This window comes from Crocodylus siamensis, chromosome 1 (assembly GCF_052110815.1).
Source record: "Crocodylus siamensis isolate JL-2025a chromosome 1, ASM5211081v1, whole genome shotgun sequence".
Classification (NCBI taxonomy): domain Eukaryota; kingdom Metazoa; phylum Chordata; order Crocodylia; family Crocodylidae; genus Crocodylus; species Crocodylus siamensis.
This window is the reverse complement of record NC_143395.1, coordinates 20,666,106-20,694,091: the sequence shown is the minus strand read 5'-3', so window position 1 is coordinate 20,694,091 and position 27,986 is coordinate 20,666,106. Positions and strand designations below refer to the sequence as shown.

The window sequence follows — 27,986 nt, the reverse complement described above, 5'->3', positions numbered from 1 at the left end:
CAATACTAGAACATGATAGAAGTCCTCAAATTGTCCTTCCCTTCTCTCCATAAAATTATATTACCTGAAGAAAATAGGAGTTAAGAAAGAAGTGGTCCCAAGAAAGATAATACTCAGCTGAAACAAAAGAAGAAAAAACGGAACATATTAAAAAAATATCTGGTGTAACCAGTGCAAACCAATACAGTGCAATACCTGATCTTAAGACTCCAAAATATCTCATAAATTATTTCCTTTTATGGTTTGTTTGAGTTAGGGATCTTTATTTATATTTATAGCTTTATATTTTGACAAGGGTATAAATTACTTACACAAACTGTGTGGCACAAACTTATAACCCTACAGCATTATAAGTTGTTTTCTGGATATCTCATTTACAAGTTACAGTCGTTACACTTAAAAGTTTTTGTCAATTAGAAATTATATTAGCTTGAATGATTTCCTATAAGTATAATGAGAAAGATACATAGATAATGGGAAAGAGATTTGGACTGATCAATTCCAAAACAACTGAAAATATATCAAGTGAACCCACTGTAGATGCACTTTTAGCATTTTTATAAATTATAGGTACTGACGATTAACACCAAAATATGTCACTTCATTAGAACAACAATTTGCCTCTTATATGGAAGATTTCCATCTGAGAAGCAGACCCGTGGAAAAACATCTTCTTTAGGCAGCCGTTTTGCCACTTAAATCCAATGATGAATGGCATGGAGGGCAGTTGTAAAGGTCCTGAGTGCAGGATGTGTCCCTTTGTAAGACATCAAAAGAGACCCTGCCTCTGCACTGAAGCCTTCTTCCTGTAATTGTTTTGCTATTTCCTCCACACTCCAACTTTCTTCCTCCTGTTTTGCCAATAAATGGTTGATAAGGTGAGGGTAGAAGACAGTGGAGATGCACTTTACCACTAACTTTTCATTCAAGAGCAAGGAAAGAATTTCAGAGTCACAATTGGAATCATCAACCTAGAAAGAAAGAAAGAAAAAAAAAAGTTATTAGGCAAATCCATAGATTCAGAGATCTTTAGTAGGGCTGTATTCAATTCAGATTCGGCCTGAATTGGCGACAGTGATTTGATTCGTTAATTCAAATCACTGTCCCCGATTTGATTTAGCCGAATCTGAATCTGAAGATCCGATGCTGATTCAGAGAATCAGCGATTCAGCCATGGACACAGCTTTCAGTGTTTTTTCTACATACCTCGAGGTACCATGAACAGGTCATGAATGCTGCGATGCTGGGACAGATGGTGCGTCCCAAAGGAGTGCCCCCCCTGCCCTCCCCGTATGCTCGGCAGCAGACCTGGAAGTGGACCGGATGTACTTGTGGTCCACTTCCTGGTCTGCTGCCAAACGCGCCCCCACCCCCGGCTCAGCAATCAGCCACTGGGGGAGCCTGGGTGCCCCCCCAGACAAAGGAGGCATCAGCTGCAGAGCCGGGATGTCGTGGGGGAGGGGCACTTGCTCCCTGGCAGACCCAGAAGTGCTTTTGGTCCACTTCTGGGTCTGCTGCTGAGCCCCCCCATGCTCCTGTGGGATGCGCCATCTGCCTCACCATCGCAGCATTCATGAGCCACTTGCTCCTTGAGATATGTAGAAAAAACATTTAAATCTGCATCTATGTCCAAATCACCAAATCTCTCCAAATCGATTTAGAGGGTTCCAATTCGATTTTGAGAGATTAAAGGGTCTCCAGATTAGATTCAGATTCGGAGATTCAGCCACTGAATCTTCAAATCAAATCAAAGCGTCTCACAGCCTTAATCTTTAGGGCTAGAAGGAATTCTCAAAATTTTAATCATCTAGTCTAAACTCCTTAGAAAAGCAATGGTGTAAACTTGTCAATAATATCCCTAACACTATGAACTTTTCATTCAATGTAAATTCCAAAACAACATTCATTAATAAAAACTCTTGCACAGCTATTTTAAACTAAGAAACAATGAGGCTAAATATCATGTCTAAGGTAACAAGAAACTATTACAGATTTAAAAAAAAGACCAACAGTCTTCTCTCTCAGTCTCTCTACTTGATATTAATATAAGAATATATCTTATGAATATATTTTATTAGCAATATCTTATGTCTTAATATAAGCTTTCTTACTAATATAAGAATCAACCAAGCTGAAAAGGCACATTGCAAAGTAAACCAGGTTTTCAGGCAAATCCGTTGGTGAGATTGAATCTGCACTACACAGATGTAATTTGAAAATGAGTTTAGATCCAGATTTTCAAGTGCTCAACATCTGCAGTTACAATGAGATTTTCAGGAAGGCTCCTCTTTGAATACCAAAAGGAGCACAGGATTTTCAGAAGTAATGAGGTCCATAGATGCTTTTGAAAACTGCCCCAAAACTGCCCTGGTAGTTTTTGGCAACCTATTTTTTGTGCCTGAATGAGAGCAGAGCTTTTGTGAAAATCTGGTTTATATCTACGTACAAAGTTACAAAAATACATGTTTTAACTTTTAATTATTTTAATTTTGCAGGGCAATCAGGAACAGGGTCCTTGAAATATAATGCCCTTTAAGTAGGATAAAGTGTCTGCGATGTCCAGAACAAATTAATATACTGGCACTATATAAAGAAGCCTCTGAGAAGCATGTAGAAACCATCCTTTTTTGGATGCAGTCCATCAGATAAAATACTAAGTGTAATAGTTTGGTTTAAGTGATAGCCGATTTTCTCACCAAACTTTTTTTTAAAAACTCTATCTCCCTTCTTCTCAGCCTCTGTCCCATTTTCCAGAACATTTGTCTAACACATTTTGACAGCTGGTACAGCAAGAGGTGTCAGTAATGACATTCATGCTGATTCCTTAAGTGATCTGGTACAGCACAGCTCTGCCACTGCTCATTGTGGACAGATTCAACTACATATGCTATCTCAACAGTGCAAGTCACTATCATACTTGGAGGTGTTTGACAATTTTTTGACCTAACCAACATCATAAATCATTTTATCTTGACATTTTCAGGACAACAACCTGAATTTCCTTGCCTATCATTTCTGTCTGCCTTGCTCACATCTCTAGTTAACCAGTGCAATGCAAGGTTTAGTTTCCTTGTGCTTGCAATAAAACTAGAAGGTTAGCTGACTTTTTTGTGCGTCTCAGGTATCATAATAGGTATCTTTGTTTATATTCCAATTCTCTATTACATAAACATTTTGCCCCCAGTTCTCAGTCAACAGAGATAATTGGCAGCAAATACAAAATATTCCTTTATTAAGGACATTAAATACACATTGTCCTCAGTGGTCCAGAACAACAATCACCTGAATCTGCTTCCGAACTTGGTGAATTGGATATGGCTTGCCACCATGGCTCACTCCAGTGGTACAAAAGCACAAAGAGCATCAGAAACCTACGTGAGATTCTACCATCATTGAAGTCTATGGGAGATTTGACCACTGACTTTAAAAAGGAACACCACAATTGAACCTTTACTTGAGAAACCATAAAATTATTTCAAAACATTGTCCTTAGATATTTTTTTCACTAACAAAAGCAAATGATTCTGTTGTGAATGAGGGGATAGGAGCAAACATTGCTCCTGTTTAAAACAGAGTATTCCTCATACCTCTTACCACCCCCCCGTAGAAAGAGATAAAAGATGAGATATGTTCACATGCCCAGAGTGTAAATTTCCTAAACTACATAAAATAAGGCTTCAGGTTCAATCACTCTCTGATAACTTATTTTAAACATCTTATTTTACCTTTAGGAAGATTACACCTCCTATGTTCCGCTTATTTACAAAACTTCCTTCCCTGGGAACTTCAGATATTTTTTAAAAGAACGTGATGGAGAAAACAGGAGACAGAAGGAACTATGCAATTCCCTTATTTATCATTTCCCTTTTACTTCATTTAGAGATTTGTTTTTATTTTCTAGTCACTGAAATCTTAAAAATAAATAAATAAATAAAAGCCTTGAGGTTTTTTCCCCTGATTCCTTTCCATTACATTATCCATTATATTAAAAAAATCTATTAGTGCAAATCTAGTATTTTTTTGAACATATGGTAATTCTCTGTTTCTGTAGAAACAACTGTAAGGGCCCTACCACATGTTACACTTCAGGCGCAATTAACCAGTTAATTACATCTTAAGTTGTACCTGGGCTACATGCTAAAGCAATTAATGGTGTCAAAAAGAAAGGAATAAGCCACAAAGTTATTCCACAAAAAACGCATAACAACTCTGTGGCTGGTTCCTGTGTGCCCATTAAGTGAATGTATGGCCAGGTACACCCCCACAGTGGGAGCTCAGATTCAGTGGATGAGCCTCCCAGCTTCAGAGCACGTGGTGCACCCCACAGGTATAAGCCCCGATCAACTGTGGGAGCTTGCTCCTTGGATCATGACCCCAGGCTCCCCCGGCCCAGGCAATAAGCTATGGTAGGATCTGATGTGCAATCCCACTATCGCACCTCCTACCATGCACCTGTGGATTGAACAGATCATGCATGAGATCCAATGTACCTTTACCTGCACAGCTGGAGGGGCTCTAAGGATACTAAAATGTTTGGCGTAGCCAACATCATGGCTTACAGCCAGAATTTTAGTTTTGTACTGACTTTGCAAATCAGAAATGACTGAAATAATAGAAGTTTAAGGATACTGGCAATCAACTGCTTTTTCATTTTTCAAAGACACTGCAGCTGTTTAAAATAAATCTCCTATACTACTGTTTATTGTGCAGTACCAAATAGCTCAGACCTTTATTAACACTGAAGGCCTGTGTTGTCCAACTACTGAGCTGTTATCTGTTCGGTTCTTGGTTTAAAGGCAGGAGGTAACCTTACACAGCACTTCAGTGTTTGATTTTATAGATTTACACAAAGCAAACAGTAATTACAGTAATGGGGTGGACCAGAAATCCAATTGTACAGTGAATGCAAGGCCAGATTTAAATTAGTTTTTAGGCCATTGTGCAATTGTTAATGGATTGGCCTTTATGTAAAAAACACTGTAAGTTGGCGCAATTTCACACACTGCACAAGTTCCCATCTCAGGAATTTAGAAAACAGACAGGCCTGGAAATAAAATAATCTCGTGCTAAAAAAGGTTTTAACAAAACATAAAACAGACATACATGCATGCCAACACTGTACGTATGTATGTGTCGTATATGCAAACATTAAGGAAAAATGTCATACGGCACACAAGTTAAATATTTACACAAACAAAAATCAGGGGCCCAGTACATACAAAGAAAAATATTCAAAAGACTCTTGGTTATGACTGAGAACCATACATTAAATCAACCCCCCCTTCCCCTCCCCCCGCAAATCAAGAGGGGATGTAGGGAAGGGAGATCTGCAAATTCTCACAGGCTAAACTTCAAATAGTCCCTGAAGAGAAGGCTTACTTTCACATTTCTTTGGGGGTGTTAGAAGATCTGTTCATAAACCTGGATCAAGTCTTTGTAATAATTTTATCTCTAGCCAATGTCTCAGAGATACAAATGAACTCCGCAGCCTGCCAACATGTTACACAAGGCTCCTGAGCCCTCCCTTTCTTTCTATGCAAAGTGCTAATAAGTTTAATTAGGATTTCAGAAACATAGTGGAAACTGAAGAGCAGTATCTGATGAGAAGGCCCACACCCAGAATGGTTTGGTTAATGCCTATATTTCATAGTTGCTCTCCTTTTGGACTACAGCTCTCTAGGTGCCACTTACTTTAATCCCCCAGGTGCCTAAAATCTGCATCAGTGTATTGCCATCTAAATTGTGGCTGATGTAGCATGTTAACTCTGTGTCAGGCTCCAAAAGGGTCTGACCTATTAGGTGTCATCAGAGGACTCCTACACACACCAATGTTGAGTCAAATGCAACACCATGGTGATGATACTCAATTTTTGTACAGGTTATAAGCCCTCCTCAGCTGGAAGGGGTTCAAGTTTAAACTCCCACATCTCATGCTGAGTATCTGAATTCCTCTTCTCATTCTGCTTCCAACAGACTCATGGTAACAGCTTCCATTACCAGCTGAGTTTTCAAACTAGTACATTTTGTACTGTTTTTCTCTATACTGGGAACTGCATAGCATCTACCACAATGGGATCCTCATCCATGGCTAGGGCTCCTAGATGCTACGGTATTAAAAGCCATCAACATCTTATTAGAAAGTCAAAGCATATTAACTTCATGACCTTGCATAGGAAACGAAAATACAGTAAAATCAATGCAAGGGTATCTAATGCTATTAGAACTATAGGCATCTGAGCCCAGATCCAAAGAGATTTAGGCGTGGCAGTGCTCAGTCTTGCTGCGTTTAATTTTTAGGTGCTGGCTTCTGAAGGGAAATTCACAGTCCTATTATGTAGTGGGAACTTAGATGTTTAGGGAAAAGTAGGCCCTGCAGAAGCTGGTCTACAGTGCTCTGCTCCCAATGCTGATTATGCATGTTATCCAAGGAAGGTTTAATGCAAAGTTCATAAGCAATCCTGGGAGCTGGGACCAGAATCTGGGACTCTTGCTGCCTAGTAAATGGCCTCATCATGATTAGACTCACCTTGCTTCCTTTTCGAGAACCAGCAGAACCAAACTGTCTTGCTCTCTACAGAATTATGAGTTTTGTACTCCCTAAACTGGCTTTGTCCCTCAAACGAGCATATATGGATCAAGAACTCAACAGGATCCATTGAAAAGTGGTACGTTTACACAGTCACTGGCTGGCCATGCACAAACTCACTAATATGATTTTTAACACAGAAAAGTTGGTAAATTGTATCACTTGTGAAGAGTCATTAACGGAGCAAGAGCTTAGCCTCAAAGGGAAGAATGATCTCTGGAATGACTGCAATAATTTTGGTGTCTCCAATCAGAATGATCATATTTACTTGAATCCAAGATGAGGACCCCCCACCCTTTTAAGAAGCCAATTCTTCCCCAACTTGGATTAGAGTACAAGGAGGTGAGGGGGAAGGTACATGGCTCCTGTAGCTCTGACCCTGGCCCTGACCAGGGTCACAGCTGCTGCATGCCACCCTATTGCCTCTGCTCTGTCTTTCCCTCCCACTGTCCCCCCCCACTCCCCCCACCCCCACTTCTGCCACCGCCTCTGTTACCTGCCTACCTTTTGCATCGCCTCTGCCCCCCTGGCTTACTTTTCTATTTACTCTGTCCAGGGCCCAGCTGAAGCTGCCATCACCACAACAGTTTCTGCATGGCTGGGCTGGTGCTGGAGTAACCACATGTGCTGTTCCCCAGGCCTGGAGCCCTTCCAAAGCTGGAGCTGGAGGGTAAGCTGTGGGGAAGAGGGGGCAGGTACTGATCGGAAGGCAAATGCACATGGGGGACAAGCAGCAGGGGGCACAAGTGGTGGTGAGGGGACAGGTGGCAGAGGTCAGACTGTTTGACTCTCCCACCTCCTGCCCACCACCAATGTCCCCACTGCCTCCCCTACTTCCTGTCCCTTGTTGCAGCAGTGGAGGGGGAACAAATTTTGTATGACCCTCCAATAAATAGATTCTATGCATGGACAATTACAACATTTAAAATATTTTTTACATGTATTAAATCTAGTTATCAATGGTGGGGTATCTTAAATGCTGAGTCCTCTTGGATTTGGGTAAATATGGTAGCTGGAGACAAATACATACAAATTCCATTTCATTTGTCCAAGCCTCATTCTTTGCAATTTTTAATATTATAAAATGAAAATTCTGTTCTGAAATACCAGAATCTCAGTACTTCATCAATGAACACTGTTGTCAAGCTTAATAAATAATATTTTAGATAAAGAGAAAAAAATATTCAAGTTCAACTCGGGTCTCTTGGTCACAAGTAGTACTTTTGCTGATTACATGCACCTTTAATTTGGGTTATTTTAATAATATTACTACAGTCAATAACATTTGCTTGCATTATTAGGAACTTACAATCAGTCTTAAGCTTGAAAGCTGACATAATCGAGACAGCAGACAACACTGGAGACCGCCCTTCACAGACGCAAGCAACTGTTAAAAGGCAGGCTCTAAATCCTACTGACATTGATAAGCTACTTTAACTGGCTACACTGAAAGCTTCTTTTTTTAATTATTTATACACCATATTCATGGGTGAAAGACTACTTATTTCTGATATGTGAAAGACTGAATTGGCAGCTTATAAAAGGTTATGCAACAAGAGGTGCAATTTTAGAAAAGCATACAAAAAGCCTGGTTGTTTTATTGTAGGCAATGACTATACATTTCTGAGCATCAGCACTTCAGCATCATCTTTTAACTGTAAACATCCATAAAGCTGTCAGAAACATACAACAAATGGCTAAATAATATATTGTATCACCAAGCAAGTGCTTTATTTTTCTCACAGCCATGTTTGTGAGCTATGCTAACACTATGTCAGGGAATCAACAGACTGTGATTTCACTTTGCTGGATGTCATTTGTTCATTTCCCATTTCATGAGAAGGCAAACTGACCCTCTACAACAAATGGACAAAAAGAAATCCACAGTTTAGTTGTTCATAAATAATGGAAAAGAATGAGCATCCAAAATAATACTAGGTCAACAATTTGCAACTTATTCAAGTGAAGAATGCACGTCAAACTTTTACCTTGGTGTATACCAACTACAAAGAGAGCAGGACCATGTCCATTTAAAGATGCCAAAATCTTTTATTTTTTTTTTTTTGGGGGGGGGGGGGGGGAACTCCTGGGAGGAAGTCACATTAGTACAGAGTGTTAAAGATGACACTGGGATTCTTATGAGAGTAGATGTTTGTACACCTACTCCGATAAGCATCTCAGAAATGCTGATACTCAGAAATGAATAGAAATTTCAGAAATTCTCACAGGAGGAGATATATAGACATCCAATACATCTACATGTGAAATCAGTGTGCCACGATAAACTCTGGAGTAGTTTGAGCTGGAATCAGCTGCTCTCAGCTCTCTACACAAGCGCCCGGGACAGCAGCAGTATGAGCCGGGGCGGAGAAGCCCCAGGTTGGCAGCAGGCTCAGGTGGTCAGCCCTGGGTTCTGCGTGTTGGTGTTGGGGCTGGCAGGCATGAGAGTGCTAAAGTGTAGAGCCATGCAGCAGACAGCCCCTGAACTTAGCACCCTCGTGCCCCAGCCAACCCCTGTCACCATTGACAAGTGTTTCATCACACTTAATTACTCCACCGTAAGAAAGTACTGTCCCCAGTACTATCTTATGCCAGGGTTAATTAATTTACTGCACCCTAATACCGGTCGGTGCATGCATGGAAAGTGACATTTTACTGTGGAGCTAATTGGTCAACGACAGTAAAGCACACATGTAGATGCACCCATCTACTTTTATATGAATTCCAGTGTCATTTTTATATAGATATATATCGATCAATTGATCGATCGATAGATATACAGAGAGAGAGAGAAAGAGATAGATGACTCATATATATATATATATATATATATATATATATATATATACACACACACACACACACACACACACACACACACATATATAGAACCATCACTGTTACCACCAATGGTAGCACACTCTTGGGAATGAGTGATATGGACTTATATCCTGTCAGGATAAGGAGGGCTGAAAAAACCCAGGTCTCCACTTCCTTGTTGATTGCTCCAGCCATTATGCAGGAAGAGAGCATCACCACTATTGTTGCTATGTTCTTTAGTAACAGTGATCCTAGGTGCAACATTGCACCTTGAACTGAACTGCTGGATTGCAATGGAACTCAGCACCTAGTAATAAATACATACATACATACATAAATAAATAAAAGTCTAAGAACCCAGGGACCTTTTAAGGCCAAAGTGGAAACAGCTAATTAATTTAGGTGCTTCAAAACAATTTGGATAGTTTTCTGTCAGTTGCCTAAATTCCATCTAGACAAGAATGACTTGGATCAGGCTCTTTGGTGCTTTGGTGGGGAGGGGCAAACAAAAACAAGCCAAAGCATGGCTCCCCTCCCCCAGCCAAAAAGAAGAAAAAAGGAAAAACCCAAACAAACTGAATTCAATTGCTTTTGAAGTTATGTAAGCAGAGAATATACTTTCCCAGAGTGAAGTGGATTTCTGGAGCATTACTGAATGCAATAGAGAATGTTAGCTCTCAGCAGATTTCACTTTAAAATGTAATAATAATCTCAAATGGTGGGATTATACCCTTAATACTTTTGTAAAGTTTTCAGAAACAGCAAAGTGATCTCCCCAGAATACCATGAAAGAATTGGAGGTTATATAGATAGGATTTTCCAGTAAGTGTTAGGAAAGCATTATAGAGATAAAATTCTTCCATGCAGTCATATGGTCAGAGGGTAAAGCCATTTCCCTTCCTTTGATATAGATTTGGGGGGAAAAAAAAAAATCACTACTTTTTCCCCCTCCCCTCCTCTCTCTTTAACCTGGTTTGGATGCAGATTAAGTTTTTGGAACAATTTTTGCAGAAGGTCCTGCAAGGTTTTTGCTGCTGAAATATTGTTCTCACCAGTACACAAATGCTACTGTTAAACAAGTTGAAAGACAGATTCACAGACTGAAGAGATGCTCTCAAAGCACAACTTGATTTTGAGCCAAGTTTAGATTTAAGATACGGTGTGCAATTAATCCCTCTCTTCATTAATACAATTCATGGTTCTGAATTTTATCCTACTCTAGTTTTAAATCTTATTTAGAACAAAACTAGCAATTTGATATGCAATGTGATATGCAACATATTAAAAGTCTGGTACTCAATGACAATGATTCTTTTACTATATCAATCTCAAGGATTATGTTTATCAGGATCTGTTGATGAAATCCTTGCTTTGTATGAGACTACTGCTTCTCTACTATCTCTATACATGGTAGACACATGCTATTTTAGGGAGGCAAGAAGAATCAAGCACTTAGGTACATAATCATTCATAAGTAAACATTAAGTTGACACACAAAAACATCAAAGTACAAAAAAAAGTATGCACAACTATCTATAGACTAATGCAAATTGAACAATAAAATTCATTATGTTCTCAATAGAAATCAACTGAACTTTGTGATTTAGAGATATTTTGGAAGTTGGTAATAACGTTGTAATTTAGCTGACACTGAAATTTGCACTTAGATTGGAAATTAAATCCCTTGTTATGTAGGGAAATGTATATCAGATTAAAAAAGACCTGATTTTCAGGAAAGTTAAAAATAAATCTCCCTGTATAAATTAGACCCTGTAACTGCAGTAAATAAAGCCCTCAGAGCAAGATAATATGGAAGTTGTTTATGTTTAGAGACAATGTTTCTCTAGTCCAACATCTCATGGATGTAACATTGTGGAAGAATCCAAAATCAGATAAACTTTTGACCATTCAGGAAAAGTCAGAGTAATATACAATCCCACAATGTACCTATGGGAATGTCAGCAGTGACAACACAAAATTTATCAGAATCAATTTGCCACTTTATACAGAATTATTAGAGACTAATTTTTAAAAAGAACTAGAACGTGAAAATGGATATGAAAATCTACAATAGTTTCTTGCTCCAACACAGTGAATTGCAATGGGTAGCTAGACAGTTTATAGAATATACTGTTAGTTTTCAACTACCACCTGGAGAATATAAATGATCTCACCAGCCTTATGGTATTGCTCACTGCAGACACAATAGCTTTAGAAAATCTTAATAATGATAATGCACTCAAGAGACTCAGTTTCTTATATGAAGATAAAAGAGCTAATTTATTGCCTGAAACTATGAAGGATGCTTAATTCAACAGTTCATACCTTAGCAACAGCTGTTATCTGCTCCAGTGCCACAGCATGAAGATCTTGATCTCTGCTTTCTACTAGCAATTTCAGGGATGGCAGCAGGAGGGACTGGTTAAGCAGCAGCAAACTTAATTCCTTTACACACTGAAAACACAGGTAAAATCCCTCAGTCAGATCTCAGGAGACATTCCGTAACATTACTCACATAAAAAGTTTAGGAAAGTCTTGTGTCAAGTGTAAAATGAAAGTCAAACTTTAAAACAAATTTCCCAATGGCAATAAGTCTGTTTGGAAACTCAAAAGCACAGATTAAAGAAGTGTGCAGTGTAGGGTTATAATTGGAATATTTGTTATATTATAGGCGAGGTGGACGAGGTATCACCATTCAAACTTTCACAGGTTTTCCTAAAAAAAGAACTGAGCAGTTGCTGCTATCTGTGGGATTAATATTTTTACTGCGCTCAGTGAAGTACTGCAAAGTTCAGGAAGAAATTTAATATGCCTCTATCAGGTAGAAACAAATGAAGAAGCAGAGTAGCTCCTCATACCAGAGTTCAGTATTGTCAAGTTGTACCCAGTGCTTCACACTGGAGATTATTAGTATTGGCATCCTTTTGTCTGCAAGAGATGGTGGATATTGCAGCCTGTGACGTAGATGGTTTGCAGTGCCTCAAGTGACTGAATAGTCCAATTTGAGATCTGCATGTTCTGTAGCAGTGGTTGCAGCAAATGTATGTGTCATGGTTGCGTGGTTCGGAGCTGCTTGCTTCTTACGGACTCTTTTCTCTTCAAGCTGTTGGAGCCAATTCCTGTCATGGACATTAATGTCCTGGTGGAGATGATGATGCCACTTGTTCCGATCACTTGGCAAAGTTTCCCATTGGTCAGGATTAATTCCAGATACCTTCATATCTTGCTTGCATGCGTCTTTATAGCGAAGCTTGGGGTGTCCTGTTGCTTTTGTTCCCTCTGATAGTTCCCCGTATAGTGTGTCCTTGGGTATACGTCCATCTTGCAATCTGCTCAGATGGCCTAGCCAGCATAGCTGGTTCTGTCTGAGTAGCGTTATCACACTTGGTAAATTTGCCCTTTGAAGAACCTCTGCGTTGTTAACTTTGTCTTGTCATTTGATACTGAGGATGCAGCTTAAACAGTGCAGGTGGAAGATGTTTAACTTTTTCTCTTGATGTGTATAAGTTGTCCGTGTTTCCCCACCATACATGAGAGTGCTGAGTATACAAGCCTTGTAAACTAGCATTTTGGTCTTGATGGTAAGCTTTGAGTTGTTCCATATTCTTTCAGTTAGTCTGCTGAAGGTAGTGGCAGTCTTTCTAATGTGAAAATTAAGTTCTTCATCCAGTGAGAGGTTGGTGGTTATTGTAGAACCCAGATAGCTGAACTTTTGGACTACTTCTAGCTGGTTCCTACTAAGGGTGATTGATGAATCTTGTGGAACTCCCTGTCCTAGTACAACTGTTTTCTTTATGCTGATAATGACAGCAAATGCCTGACAAGCTCTTCAAAGGAGATCCATGAATTCTTGTAGTAGGTCTTTGTTGTGGGCTGTGAGGGCAGCATCATCGGTAACTAAGCACCTTTCTAACTTTAGAGGAAGGGGAATGGCTTTACCCTCTGATAAGCGCCTTTCTAACTTTAGTCTTTGCCTGGAGTCATAACAGGTTGAAGAGTTTCCCATCTGATCTTGTGAAGGTATAGTTTGCCTTCCATATCTTTAAACAAGCAGTTCAGGAGTACCGAGAAGTTTCCAAAGAGTGTAGGGGCAAGAACACAACCTCACTTCACTCCACTTTTTATCTTGAAGCTGCCCAAAGCAAACCCATCAAACTGAACAGTTGCTTTCATGGTGTTGTGGAAGGCATGTTCTTTCATGTTGTCATGGAAGGAATAAGACTTAACAGGATTGGTGGGCATCTTTTCTTTTCTAGGACTGCAAATAGGGCTGCTCTGCTGATGGTGTCAAATGCTTTGGTTAGATCCATGAAGGTGATGTACAGTGGTCGGTATTCCTCTCTGCACTTCAAGTTGATGCAAGGAAAAATATCATGTCTATGGTTCATCTTCTGGCTCTGAATCTGCACAGAGATTTAGGGTAGACACAACTCGCCAGCTGTTGTAGGCGCACCAAGATGATGCTTGAGAAAGCTTCTCCTGCTATACTTAGTAGCGAGATACCTCTGTAGTTGCTGCAGTCACCCGTATCTCCTTAATTTTTATACAAGGTGATGATAGTTGGTTCATGGATGTCTTGTGGTACCTTATCCTCTTTCCAGCATTTGAGTAGCAACTGATGAAGATATGATAGTATGTTTTTTTCCCCGCACTGGAGAATTTCTGCTGGGATGCCATCTTTTCTAGGAGCTTTGCCACTTGGTAATGAATCAATGGCCTTGCTTAGCTCTTCTACAGTGGGCTCCATGTTTATGATTTTCATAGATTTCATAGACATTAGGGCTGGAAGGGACCTCGGGAGATCATCGAGTCCAGCCCCCTGCCCAAAGGGCAGGAAGTCAGCTGGGGTCATAGGATCCCAGCAAGATAAGCATCCAATTTACTCTTGATTAACTCTTGTTTAACTCTAGCATGACCTGTAGAGCTGGTATTTAGTCCAGTGATTCACTGGTGATGTTTCTTTCCCGCGAGTATAGCTCTGAGTAGTGTTCAGCCCAGCGAGACATCTGCTTGCTTCTATCTGTAATGGTTTCACCAGTGCACAATTTGAGAGGGGTAACATTGTTGACAGTAGGGCCTAGAGCTTTCTTCAGACCATTGTCAGTAGGGACTACAGCTTTCTTTCTCACACTGGAGAAAGCTCAGGAAACTGGCATTTGTATGTTTTACAATCCAGCACAAATTTGGCATCACAATTACAGTGTAGCAGATTTATTTCCAAATACATATCTAGTCCTATTGCAGTTAGCCAAAAAGGCAAACACCCTCATGCCTGTTTGTCCTTAAAGGAGGTCCTGTGCTGTATAAATGGATTACCGAACAATTAAAGAAGTCTGGATTAAGAGATAACTTGATCTACTACAGTATGAGCCATTCTTTTTACATATAAACGAGTCTTGTCCAGTGACTAAGTTTTAAGATACAGTCACTCTGAATCTTCCCAATGATGTTTGTTTCTACTGACAGTCACCATGGAAATAACACGATGAAACAGCATTCTGTTCGTGTGAACTCAGTAGTTTATAACCTAGACATTATTGCAGACATACTTTTAATGTTTAGTATCCCCAGGTGATTATTGAAAGACAGTCCTTGACCCAAAAATTCACCAGATAACTAGTATTAAAAATTTACTTAAATGGGTATTTTTTTTTTATTTTTTATTTTTTACCATCCAGGTTTAAAGCTAAACAGATTAACTACAGAAAACCAAACCTATTATTTGCCCCAGAAGAAGTCCTTCCAATGAATGACAGCTTCAATGAGGTTTATGCATTTTAGTCAAGGACGCAATGAATACATTACGATGAGGAACTTATATCTATTTTTAGAATGTATCTGTTTTTATTGGAAGCCATCCTAAGTCTCTAACAACAAATAAATCTGGTAACCAAAATCCTTGATAAGATACAGACATAATTTTTCACTAGTTATGCATCTCTTTCATTACACAACTGGAAACATGGTAAAGCAGGGCATTATGTACCAATGATATAGATGTGATTGCTACTAGGGATCTTAATTGAGAGCTTAATGTACAGCATCTGCTGAGGTCCTTTTTCTAACCAAATTATTTTCAGCTTCTCTTCCAACTGCATTTCTGAGAGCAGGACATTTGACTAGAGTTCGTATCCTGGAATACAATATAACAGTGAGTGATGCATTATTTGGAGGCAATTATGATAACCCCCCAAAATTTACACATTTTTCACTCCTTAGATTAGGTCTGGAAGACATGGGGGCAAAAATGCTTGCATATCACCTGGCATACTCTCCTTTGATACAGGCAGGAACACTGCACTGCTGGGAAAATTTATGTACAAAAACTAGCAGACATCAACAGCAGCTCAACCCCTTCCAAATGCATTCAACTGTTGTCTGTTCAGGCAGGGCTGAGAACGCATTTTGCTACATAGGAGATGACATAACGTTTCAAGATACCTGGTAATAAAAAAGGTCTGCACTATGCTGAGTTTTTGTTTTTCACTGATGAAATATGACAGTGTGCCAGGACTCACCTGTACAATTGAGGAGTGACCAAGGGTATGTCTAGACCAGGGGCTGGCAATATATGGACCAAGGGCTGCATCTAGCCCACAAAAGAGATTGAATCTGGCCCACCACAACCTGTGGTACTGATGGGGATTAATGGTATGGGGCAGCCAGGGGCACCTTCTCTGCCCTGCATTCCTCTCCTACATGCTGTCATCCCTTCTGCAACATCCAGCAGGCAACCAATGCACAAAATGGTGGCTTACAGTTCATAAAGGTTTCTGATTCCTGGTCTAGACTGTAACATACCGTAATGGTACCTGAAGTTAGGTTGGTAGCAGGAAGAACTTGGCCACAGCTGTACTAAGTTCCAATGGAGACTAATTTATCCTACAGTTGGTCTGGGTAAATTAGCCAAAATCAATACCTGTGCTGTTGTGACTAGACTGCTACTGGTACCCAAGCACCCCAAATTTGCTGATGACAGCTTTTACTGACACTTAACATTGCAAAAGTATGTGATGAGTGGCTGTAAAGGTGCTGTATGTGGTTTATCAAAATTTAAAATATTAAACCCTCATTAAGCCTCTGACATTGCAATTTTCTACTTTATTTCTAATCACCATCACACAAAGAAGACTACAAAATGCAAAGCTTACACTTTCTGATTCCAGAAGTCCTACGGGTTCTACAAATCGCAATTTAGTGCCACCTATACACCTCTGTGTTACAAAAATACATTTTTGAGGGCTGCAGGATATACAGCCTGAATGAAAAACCAGTTTTATTATGGTGGTAACACTTTGTATCTGATAACTCATCAAAACCATAACTGAAGAAGCAGTGTTATGAGCACAGGACACAAATATAAAAAGGCTTTCAGAAAGCAAACCACGTTGTTGAGTCACATATTTGTATTCTGATATTGTAGGAGAAGAGAAGAAAAAGGAAATAATTTAAGAATCTAATATTATATCTAAAATTACATTGAACATAATTAAGTATTGTAATAGGGAAATACATGAGAGGAATGGATTTTTTGGGTGATATTTATCTTAGGTGCTGTAAGCATTTCTGAAACCCATAAGTAAGAAAGCCAAAAACTGCTTTTCAAACATAGTTACTTTCTTATTGTAGAATACTGTATGAAAATTCAGTTAGCCTATGTAAGTCTGGAAATGCTGTTAATGTATATTATTAACATAGCTTCTTTTACAGCAATAAACCTCAGATCACACAAGTATTTCAGCATTTTTTTTCCTATTAGTTACATGTAACACAGTTTTTTCATAAGTGTTAGAACAATCTATTCTGGGGCTCTGGATGACTGCCCTGTGCTCAGAGCCAGAGCCAAAGGACTCAACATTATTAGGCTAACAAAGCAGCTAGCTCAGTCATAATTAGACATGTGCTTAAATGCTTTCCTGAATAAAGATGGACTACATATGCTGGTCTACTGGGCAGTATATTTTGAAATCATTATGGCTTATGCACATGCCTATGAGCTTTCATGTATTAGGGCCAAGGCTTTTATTTAAAAACAAACTAACACACACCTATTAACTTCCCTATATAAGCCCTACGAGGAGAGACTAGGGCACCTGGACCTCTTCAGCCTCTGCAAGAGAAGGTTGAGAGGCAACCTTGTGGCTGCCTATAAATTCATCATGGGGGCACAGAAGGGAATTGGTGAGGCTCTACTCACGGCGCCCCTGGGGGTCACAAGAAATAATGGCCATAAGCTAACAGAGAACAGATTTAGACTGGACATTAGGAAGAACTTCTTCACAGTTAGAAATCCAAAATCTGGAATGGGCTCCCAAGGGAGGTGGTGCTCTCCCACCTGGGGGGTCTTCAAGAGGAGGTTAGATAGGCATCTGGCCAGGGTCATCTGAACCCAGCACACTTTCCTGCCTATGCAGGGGGTCGGACTTGATGATCTACTGACTTCCCTTCCGACCTTACATCTATGAACCTATGAAAAACATTACAGTCATGCTCATTGGACAGCTATATACCTGTTTGCTTGGAACTGGAATGAGACTAAGAAATCATTTTTACCCAAATCACTGCACTGCTATAAGATGATACTTATTTTACAAATACTGTCTGGTGTTTATAATTATTGTATATACCCAAATCCAAGACTTTTAATTTAACATGACCCCCCCCCCATAATTAGATTTTATACATGTAAAATTTATAAATTTGTTATAATTTTTCATGTATAGAATTTAATTATTGGATGGTCATTTTAAATTCAGCCAGTCCCCACCGATGCCGTGGGGAAAACAGGCAGAGGGCAGGTGTTGGGGAGCCAAGCAGAGGGGGCCCATATTCAGTGGGGAAACAGAAGCCAAAGTAACTGCTTGCTGCACTTGTATTTGTACCAACAGAACAAGTTATACAATCTACATCATCATACTTTAGGGATCACTGGGGGCAAAACTGGGATTGGGTGCCAGATCCAGCATACAGGGCCCAGGACTTCCCATGGGTTCAGAGATTTGGCTGGTCCATGCCAAAGCACAGTTGATTTCTGTTTTTCTTTTGTTGGTTGACTGCCTATGGCAAGGTGATCAATCTCTGGCCTGCAGCCCCATGTATCCCCTGCAGCCAAATCTCTGGACTCATGGGAGTCCTGGGCCCTGTGTGCTGGATCTGGCACCCAATCCCAGTAAGCAGGGTCAAATACAGGTGACACTGAGCCCCGGGGCACAGTGAGTGGGGTGGGTTGAAAGGTGGCAGTACTGGGCCCCCAGGACCCAAAGTCAGTGCCTAGGGGTAGGAAGGGGAGGTGCCAAGCCCCCAGGACCCAATCCCAGCATTCAGGGCAGGGAGGAGGCAGTGCTGAGCCCCAGGGCCCGATCTGGCCCAGAGATGGGCCCATGCCAGTCACCTGGCCCATGAGGTCACAAGGTTGAGCACTACTGGCCTATGGAGCAAAAGAACCAGAATAGTGTAGACTCATCAGAAATCTCGGTTCTTTTTGACAAAAATCATTTTTGATAAAGAAGGAACTAATCAAATAAAGATCTGAAACATGAAGAGACTTTCATATTAAATTATATTCATTTTAGGACAGTGAAGGGCTTTTATTACTTAATCCTTAAATATGTTCTGTTTATGGTTTTTATTTAGCTCGCAGCATGTCTGACCTCACTCCTTTCTACTGAACATACATTTAGGTTAACACATGCATACACACACCACGCAGGAATGCTTCCACATATGCTGTAACAATTTGTATAAAAAGATTTGCTCTAGTTTCCAACTGACCTCGCATTTGAAAGTTTTGCCTAGAGCAATATTTACAGAGGAGTTAATAAAATGAAAACATGAACACAACCTTAGCTAGATTGCTGAAAATGGTGTTAGTGTCATGGTTGATAAGAATCCTGAGCTGCTATTACTAGGCCATGTAAGCCTGGTAATGTGTTTCAAGCAGTAATCGATAACTAATTTATCAAAGGCAGCACATTTCTTAATCCATCTGGCCAATTTGATCAGTGGCAGACTGACCTGCACATATAGTACTGACAAGGGAAGAAAAAACTACTTGAACATTTTTCTGCTGTGATATCACTCCTGGGTCTTCTGTATTCAGAACCATATAGGAAACTATAGTAACTCTTAAGAGTCTTACTCCTAGAGACTCAGAAGTGAGAAGCCTGCAATGATGATATGTCCACAGAAAGAGGGTCCCCTCCTTTCCCCTCACACCAGACCTCATAAGCCTTCACTGACAAAATTATAAATGCTACAGATAGTTACAAAATGATCTACTAGTTTTAATTTTGGTTTGTTTTTAATTTGGCCAGTCTTTGTCTTTAGCCTCCACCACATGTTCACTTAATGGCACAATGGGATCTATTCTGAGATCCCAACAATTGTGCCTCCTGCCATGCCACAAGTACATGGCAGGATTCTGGGATCATGGATCAGATCCTAATTATGCCATTACAGCTTGCCGGTGAAGGGGAAGCCTGGGGTCATGATGCCAGGCTTCCCTTGAATGGGCCAGTAGAAAGCCAGTACCAAGTGAACTGATACAGTCCTGAGGCAGGGACTGACAAATAGTTTATCTGAGCCCTGCAACTGCATGGGACCGAGTTCACGATTCTAGTGTAGTCCCAGAGCTGAGACTAATAATCAGTTGACTGTGGGTCCTAGGGTCAGTCTCAGAGCCCTGCCATGCAGCTAGTTTCAGGCTGCATAGCAAGGTCCTGCCACACATTCAGTTTAAGGCACCATGGAAGCCACCCACAAAAATTATTACACTTAAGAGGAACGAATAGAAGAACTAGTTGGATGATCTGATTGTAGATCTATAGGCCGTCATCTTTGAAAACTCATGGCTATTAGGAGAGGTCCCATTTGACTGGAAAAAGGCAAACATAGTGCCCATATTTAAGAAAGGGAAAAAGGAGGATCCAGGGAACTACAGACCAGTCAGCCTCACCTCAGTTCCTGGAAAAATCATGGAGCAGATCCTCAAGGAATCCATTCCTAAGAACTTGGAGGAGAAAAGAGTAAGTAGGAACAGTCAGCATGGATTCACCAGGGGCAAGTCATGCCTGACCAGCATAATTGCCTTCTATGATGAGATGACTGGCTCTGTGGATGTGTCGAGACCAGTGGATGTGGTCTACCTTGATTTTAGCAAGGCTTTTGAAATGGTCTCCCACAACATTTTCCCTGGCAAGCTAAGGAAGTATGGGCTGGATGAAGAGACTGTAAGGTGCACAGAAAACTGGCTGGAGCACCGGGCTCAAAGAGTAGTAATCAATGGCTTGGTGTCTAGTTGGAATCCAGTATCAAGTGGAGTGCCCCAGGGGTTGGTCCTGGAGCTGGTTTTGTTCAATGTCTTCACCAGTGACCTGGAAGATGGCACAGAGTACACCCTCAGCAAATTTGCAGATGACGCCAAGCTGTGGGGAGTAGTAGCTATGCTGGTGTGTAGGGCTAGGATTTAGACCTAAATGAATTGGAAGACTGGACCAAAAGGAATCTCTTGAGGTTCAACAAGGGCAAGTTCAAAGTCATGTACTTAGGACAGAACAATCCCATGCAGCAGTACAGGATGTGCTGACTGGCTGGGGAACAGTTCAGCAGAAAAGGATCTGGGGGTTACAGCGAACAATAAGATGAATATGAGCCAAGCGTTAGCTGTGTCATTGAGGGATAATGGCATACTGGGATCCCAGCAGGTTAAGGGAAGTAATTATTCCCTGCTATTTAGCACTGGTGAGGTCACATCTGGAGTACTGTGTTCAGCTTTGGGCCCCCTACTACAGAAAGGATGTGGACAAACTAGAAAGAGTCCAGGAGAGGGCAACAAAAATGGCTTGGGGGCTGGGGATCATTACTTATGAGGAAAGACTGAGGAAACTGGGCTTATTTAGTCTAGAAAAGAGGAGACTGACAGGGGACTTGACAGCAGCCTTCAACTACCTGAAGTGGGGTTCGAAAGAGGATGGAGCTAGACTGTTCTCAGTGGTGACAGATGACAGAACAAAGAGCAATGGTCTCAAGTTGCAGCAAGGGAAGTTTAGGTTAGATATCATCTCTCTTCAGGTACTTGAAGACTTATCAAATTCCCTCACACTCTCTTTCTACTGTCTAAATTACCACTTTCAGCCTTTTCTCCTAAGTCATGCTTCTTAGGCTGCCAAACATTTTTGCTGCTCCCTACTGGACTCTTTCCAATCTGTTCATATTTGTCTTGAAGTGTGGGGCCCCAAACGGGACAAATACTCCAGGTTACATCTCACCAGTGCTGAACTGAGCAGAAGAATATTTGTTCTTGATTTGTAAAAGACACTCCCGTTAATACAACGCTGTATGCTGTTGACTTTTCTCACATCTTCATTTACGAAGATGTTAAACAATACTGAGCCCAGGACAGATGCCTGGAGAGCCCTATTTGGCACCTCCTCCCAACTAGACATTGAGCCACTGATGACTACTCATTGACCATGAAAATCCAACCAGTTAAGTATCCAACTTACAATACTTCTATCTAGTCTGCACTTAGCTTGTTAATGAGAACCTTGTGGGAGACAGTGTCAGAAGCCAGCTGTCCCATCAAAAAAGTTTATTACTTTATCACAGAAGGAAATCAAGCTGGGCATTATTAGTATACAGCTATTTTATATTTGTATAACTATTCCTGAATAGGAAGGAAAATAAGCTAAACTGCACTTCATATGTGTATCTATGCTAAAGGCTGCACTGGTAGAAATATATCTGCAAAAAACTGAACCTTCTAAACAAAGTAGTTGTAGTGGTGCACAAGCCCTGTGTAGATCAGATCTTGGTAGTTCTGAATGCAACAGTAACTTTACTAAGTAAAAATTTATTCTATGCTTTATTTTTGTGCTAATCTCCTATCCTTAGAAAACCTGCTGTGATAGTCCACTGACTTTCAATGGCATTTTTGCTTTTTGTTCCATCCTATTGTTTCTATTTACCCAAGACAATATCTCTCTCTGGGAGTAGTCACATTGGTTTAGAAAGCAACTACTTATGTTTGTCGTTTTATTTTGTTTTGTGTTTTTCTTTTTTTCTTTTTTTTTTTCCATAAATTACAGTAACAGTAACAATTGTTTTCCAAACCAGCATACATATTTCTCACCATGTGTAAGCAGGTATAATTGGGTCATGTGTATATCTACTCCATGGATTGTAATTAAAAATGAAATCTGTTTCTTCTCACAACCTACATTTGGAATCAAGTCCCATATGTGGTTTTTAAGATGTGTAAATACAAACAATCTATTTGTTTTTAACAGCATTACCCTTTACTTTCTACAAGATGCTCCTTAATTCCATTTTAAGGTAAAAAGAAATGACTGGTTTCCATTCTACTACTTATAATTTTAGAATTAGTTATTTTCTGTAATGCAGACTGTGATTATATGAATCTCAGATACAGGACAAATCGTAACAACAGAAGATGCCTGGGCATGAGTCCAAAGCTTTAAGATTGGAAGCATTTTTTTAAACTGCGGCGTGGTTAAAGGTATGATGTATGTGTACAGTATGCTGTGGTAGTTCAGGGCACAAAGAAGTCTATATGGAAGAGAGCATATATAATTAATTTAGGAAACAAGAATATTAAAGTACTTGTAAAGAAGAACTACTTTGGTATGCCAATTAAAGCCAAACTGTTTCAGAGCTTCTTTACAACTAATTTTCCATGTTTAATAGCTGGAAAGTTATTGGTCTTATTTGGCAGTGGTTCTTGCTAAATGTTACTTAAGCACAGCAAGTAATGTTATATTAGCCATTTTCCCACAAACACCTCTACTCACTGTACAAGGGCATTTGAAGTCATAACTCACCTCTACTGGAAGCCTGTGTTTTGTCTCGTACAAAGAACGGCAGATCTTCAAAATTTCATCCCCCATAATTTCCTTCTGCTCAGCTGGACACTTCAACAGCATTACTGTACCTAGTTTCACCCATGGATTATTAGCTGGGCATGCCCTAAAAAGTCAGAAATACAGAAGACAAATATTATTTCAGAAAACTATTTACAACTGAATAAAACAAAAGGTACAATGTGATGAAAAGAGGTGGAAAATAAAACAACAAAACAAACCAACAAACAGAAAAACCCAATCCCTCCCCCGCTTTTTAAAACAAAAATATCATTTTGGCAGCCTGTTATGATTCCCAAAGGATAATGTGCCTATCTTGATGTGCACAGTAGATACAAAGACAGTTGCTGCAGTTAAGTGAGAACTGATCAAGGGATTGGACAGACCTGTTATTGCATTTACGCGAATCCAGGATGACCTCGAATTTAAGATGACCTCCCAATAACTGGATTCAATATATGGAAAATTTAGAAATTTGTTACAATTTTCCAGGTATAGAAACTAAAAATCAGAGGGTTGTCTTAAAGTCCTCCCTCCCCCCCCAGCTTCCACTGCTACAGAAGGGAAAGCAGTGGCTGGGGGCCCTCGGCCTCTTCCTCCTCCAGCATTTCTGGTACCTGACACCTACACCACCACCCCCAGCTTCTACCTCTGCCCCTTCCTCTCACTCTCCACAGTTGTACCCTTCCCCCTAACCACTCCCCACAGTCTCTTTCTTTTCCCACTTGCCCCCTTGCCATCAGACACTGCTCAGGCTCTATTCCCTCTCAGAATAGAGCCTGGGCCACACACAGCATCAACACTGCTAATTGCCCAGGCAGGGAATGGAGATCCCGTGTGCTCTGTGCCTGGAAGGGAACCCAGCCTGAGCTGGAGCTGAGTTGCGCTTGATAGTACGGTGGAAAAAGAGCTTACAGGACAAATGAAGTGGTGGGGGGGGGGGGGAGGGAGTGGAGGGCAGGCAGCTGCTGTGCATCTGAGTCTGGCCCTGACCTGGGCTCAGAACCAGCCTGAGCTGCAGCAGCTGCCTGCAGCCTGTGCCCCACGTTCTTTGCGAATCTAAGACGAGGGGCTTCTCTGCATGGTAATGACGGACAGGGGTGGGCAGGGGGGAGAACCTCATCTTAGATTTGAGTAAATACAGTAATCACACAGTAAGTTACACTCACACATCTCCCAAGCTGACTGTTTACAGCTATATTATTACAACACCTGGTCATTAGGCACTAGGTGATAGTGAAGATGTCTTGCACTGAGCTACAATCTTCCCTAGATGAAACTAGCGAGAGAAACATACACAAGACCATTTACACTGGTATTACTTAAAGTGGCATACAGTTACTTCCCACTTTCTACAGAGCAGTTTCAACCTGGAGTAAAATGTGTACACTCCACTTTTACTGTGGAGCAAAATCAATGTATTCCACGGTAAAAAAAAGTTGTCTGCACCCTAAAAATGGTCATCTTTATTCCTAACAAATTTTAGTCAGGCAATCAGTCACTGTATGTGGTTTTGCTACAAGACTTGTTGGTACACTTCCTTTCTCTCTGCTTCCAAATTGCTAGGTCGAACCAAGGCATGTAATTTCATATGGCAAACTAGAATGTGTGTACAGTTGCTGAGTGATTCCCCAATAAAGACAGGAAGGAAGAAGAATGCAGCTCCATCATTGCCACTGCCTAAATTAATAGTTCCTGTTGATTGATGTCTCTTGCATCTAATGATTCCCTCTGCCCCTAACAACCTGATGATTCCCTCTGCCTCTTTTTCACTTTTATAGCTGCTGTCTCTACAGTAAAAAAAAAACAAAACAAACCAAAAAAATGCCCCTACCCCCCACTGGGAAGAAAAAATAAAGTCTGAAAGACTTTAAAAAAAGAGTGAATAGAAACCAGGGGCACAGGGAGAAAGGGATCATTACATTTTTTCCATGTGTTTTTAAAAACCATTGCTCCTAAGGCTTATTCCTAGTTACCTTCCTCATTCAGCTCTTTCTAATATCAGAGACTTCAATAAATTGTAGATAAGAGACCTACATGGTCATGTAATATTTTATGACTAAACTTTTAGGGACCGCTACCAATAAAAATTTGACGCTGTTTATTTTTTACTCTATACATGCTAAATACCGGAAATTAGCCAGTTCACCTGCTTTGGGAAGCCTTCAGTGTATAAGAAATAGCACACCTGAGAAATAGTCTGAGAATGGTATTGTGGCATTGGTGTGAAAGGCATTTTCTAATTTCCAGGCTCTGGTGCATGCTGAACAGGTGTTACTGAGCTGGGTATGCTTCTCAGCAGTGATCTCAGGATAAGCAGAAGTGAGGACAATTAAACCATTCCTTCCTAAAGAATATTAAGCGCTGTGCTTAATCTACTGTTAAAGGTCTTCTGGGACATGGAAGATCCTGAACAATGCAATTCAATCAGCAAGAACCACTTGGTAGAATATACTGCTTGACTTTCATCCTTTTTGTTATAGGATATATAAATATTAACTAATTTCAAAAATCAACAGAAGCTGAAAAGTAAAAATTTCATATGTCTGACCATGAATATGATTCTTTGGCACAACATCACCAACTTTTCTTGTGGGGGGGATCCCTTCCTAGGTGTTTGCAATTGGGTTAAAATCTTCTCCTGGCTCCTCAAACAAGATCCTTCTGCAAGTTCTAAAAAGGTTTTCGTTCATGTTGATATTAATGAAAAAAATACTGAATTTCTGGATTCAAACTGAAAATCCAAATACTACAAAAACATTCACTCTCTTGCTATTTACATGACCTAAAATGCTTAAAATGTAATCTTCAGATACATGAAAATATATATATTTTTTTGCTGTATTGGCCATGATAACGATCTGTACACACAGTCACATGTACTAAAACTGAGTTGTTAATAAATTGTACAAAGTAATAAAGAGAATGGAAGGTTTTAAAACTGGCTGTTTGTGAAAATAAAAAACAAGACTATCGTTGTCAAACTTCCAAAAGTCATGGTTTGTTTTTTTTTATTTACTATTTTGATATTAAGCCAAAGTAAAAAGTTCACAGAATATTAGGAGTGGAAGGGATCTTAAGGGACATCTAGATTAATCTAGCTCTAGACCCCAGCTGAATGTGCCCTGGTGAAGAAGCTTCTGTTGGGAAAAAGGAAGTTTCCTTGTTCCCAGCTGCCAACGTCAGATTGGCTTCTGGCTGTACACTGCAGCATTAAATGTCCCTGTGGGTGTATGGGAAGGAGTCCACTGGCTTCCAGTGCACGGACATTTAAAGTCACATTATGCAGCCTGATGCACGCCACAGGTAGAAATTAGAGCACCATATAAACAGTCACAAAGATGTTCTGTATTACACACGGAACATGTTTGTGGCTGGTTTGCCATTTTATGGCACCATAAATTGGTTTAATGTGTGGTATGTTGCAATTTACAGTATGATTAACACAACTTCACCATACATGTAGCATCTGCCAGGGGCCATACTCCAACCCCCTGAACAGATACAGGATGAGCTATTAAACTCTCTCTGACAGATGCCTCTTCAGTCTCTTCCTGAAAATCTCCAGTGAAAGAGATTTCACAATTTCCCTAGGCTAGTTGTTGAAGTGTATTTCCTTTCTTTGACTAGCAGTTTCTGAACTCATCTAGTACTCTCAGGTCACATTTCCAAGGTTTTCTTCTCAGTCATGAGTGCTGGAAATTTACTGTTAATGATTCTTGTGTATTCAGAGGACTGTAGGAGCTGTGGCTCAAAGAAAAAGAACCACATGTACTTGTGAAAAAACCACGAGAGCTGGGCACAGTGAACTGTCATCTTAATAAAGGGAGGGAGTAAAATTGAGCAAGGAAAAGAAAGGCAATGACAATCCTGCTGGAGATTGCTAAGCAACTCCGTGGAAAATGTTGCCACGTGTTTTAAAGAAAACTAGGACTGGTTGTGGCTAGATCATACAACAAATTCAGCAAATGGGTCGATTCAAAACTCAGCAGGCTATTCGCATCAGATCAAGAGATAAACTGCAAAAGAAAAAATGTTCTGCAAAATCTTGATAATTTTCAGTAATCATAGTTTTCCCTATCTCAGAGTTTCTTTCGAAATTTTGTTTCAAGTAGTAAAAAGATGAAAAAAACTAACCACACTGCTTAACTGCAGTCAAACGGAGCCTCGCTGCCTGTGGAATTATCAGGGTAGCTTAGGCTCTTCAGAAATGCAGTTTCAGAAACAAATGTGATCCAAAGCTAGTGGTACATAATCAATTTACTGGCATACAAGTAGGAAGAAAAGACAGAGAAATGAGGATAGAGTGGTAGCGAGCAAAAGAGAAGAGGGAAGAATAAAACACGGAATATATGCAGTCAGTCTAGAGAAGCTTTATGAAAGAATCTGAGCTCTCTGATCAGTGACCACTGAAATGAAAACTGAGACCCAAGGTTTAGGTAGGAGGGCCACAAGGAAGGAGCATTTCTGATATTTTGGATCCCTAACCCAAAACACAGCCTCTCTAGTTACCAAATGATTCTTCATTACCATGAAGAATTTCAGAGGATTTACAAAGCACAATAACTAGAAAGTCAACATCCATATGCTTTTTTGAAATTTAAAGTCTTTCCAGCAGGGTGCAATAAAAAGGAGTTAAAAATTTAAGAGTCTTTATTATTAAAAGTTTGCAAAAAGAATCCTGCTTTGCACTGCAGTTTTTA

The 27,986-nt window shown here is 40.2% G+C and overlaps 1 protein-coding gene across 5 annotated transcripts in view; it reads right to left on the bottom strand.

Annotated features, from left to right (window-relative positions):
• Nucleotides 1-222: 222 nt before the first annotated feature.
• The window catches only part of NBAS (NBAS subunit of NRZ tethering complex), a 378,957-nt gene continuing 351,193 nt past the window's right edge, over nucleotides 223-27,986 (bottom strand). For 4 of the 5 annotated variants that reach the window (XM_090031852.1, XM_090031881.1, XM_090031868.1 and 1 more), the window contains 3 exons: nucleotides 23,245-23,389; nucleotides 11,732-11,860; nucleotides 223-971 (listed from right to left, as the gene is read on the bottom strand). In XM_090031852.1, the coding sequence (XP_089887978.1) occupies nucleotides 696-971; nucleotides 11,732-11,860; nucleotides 23,245-23,389 (550 nt within the window). In that variant the 3' untranslated portion in view covers nucleotides 223-695. The remainder of the gene's footprint in view (nucleotides 972-11,731; nucleotides 11,861-23,244; nucleotides 23,390-27,986) is intronic. The other variant, XM_090031878.1, reaches the window with a different exon arrangement.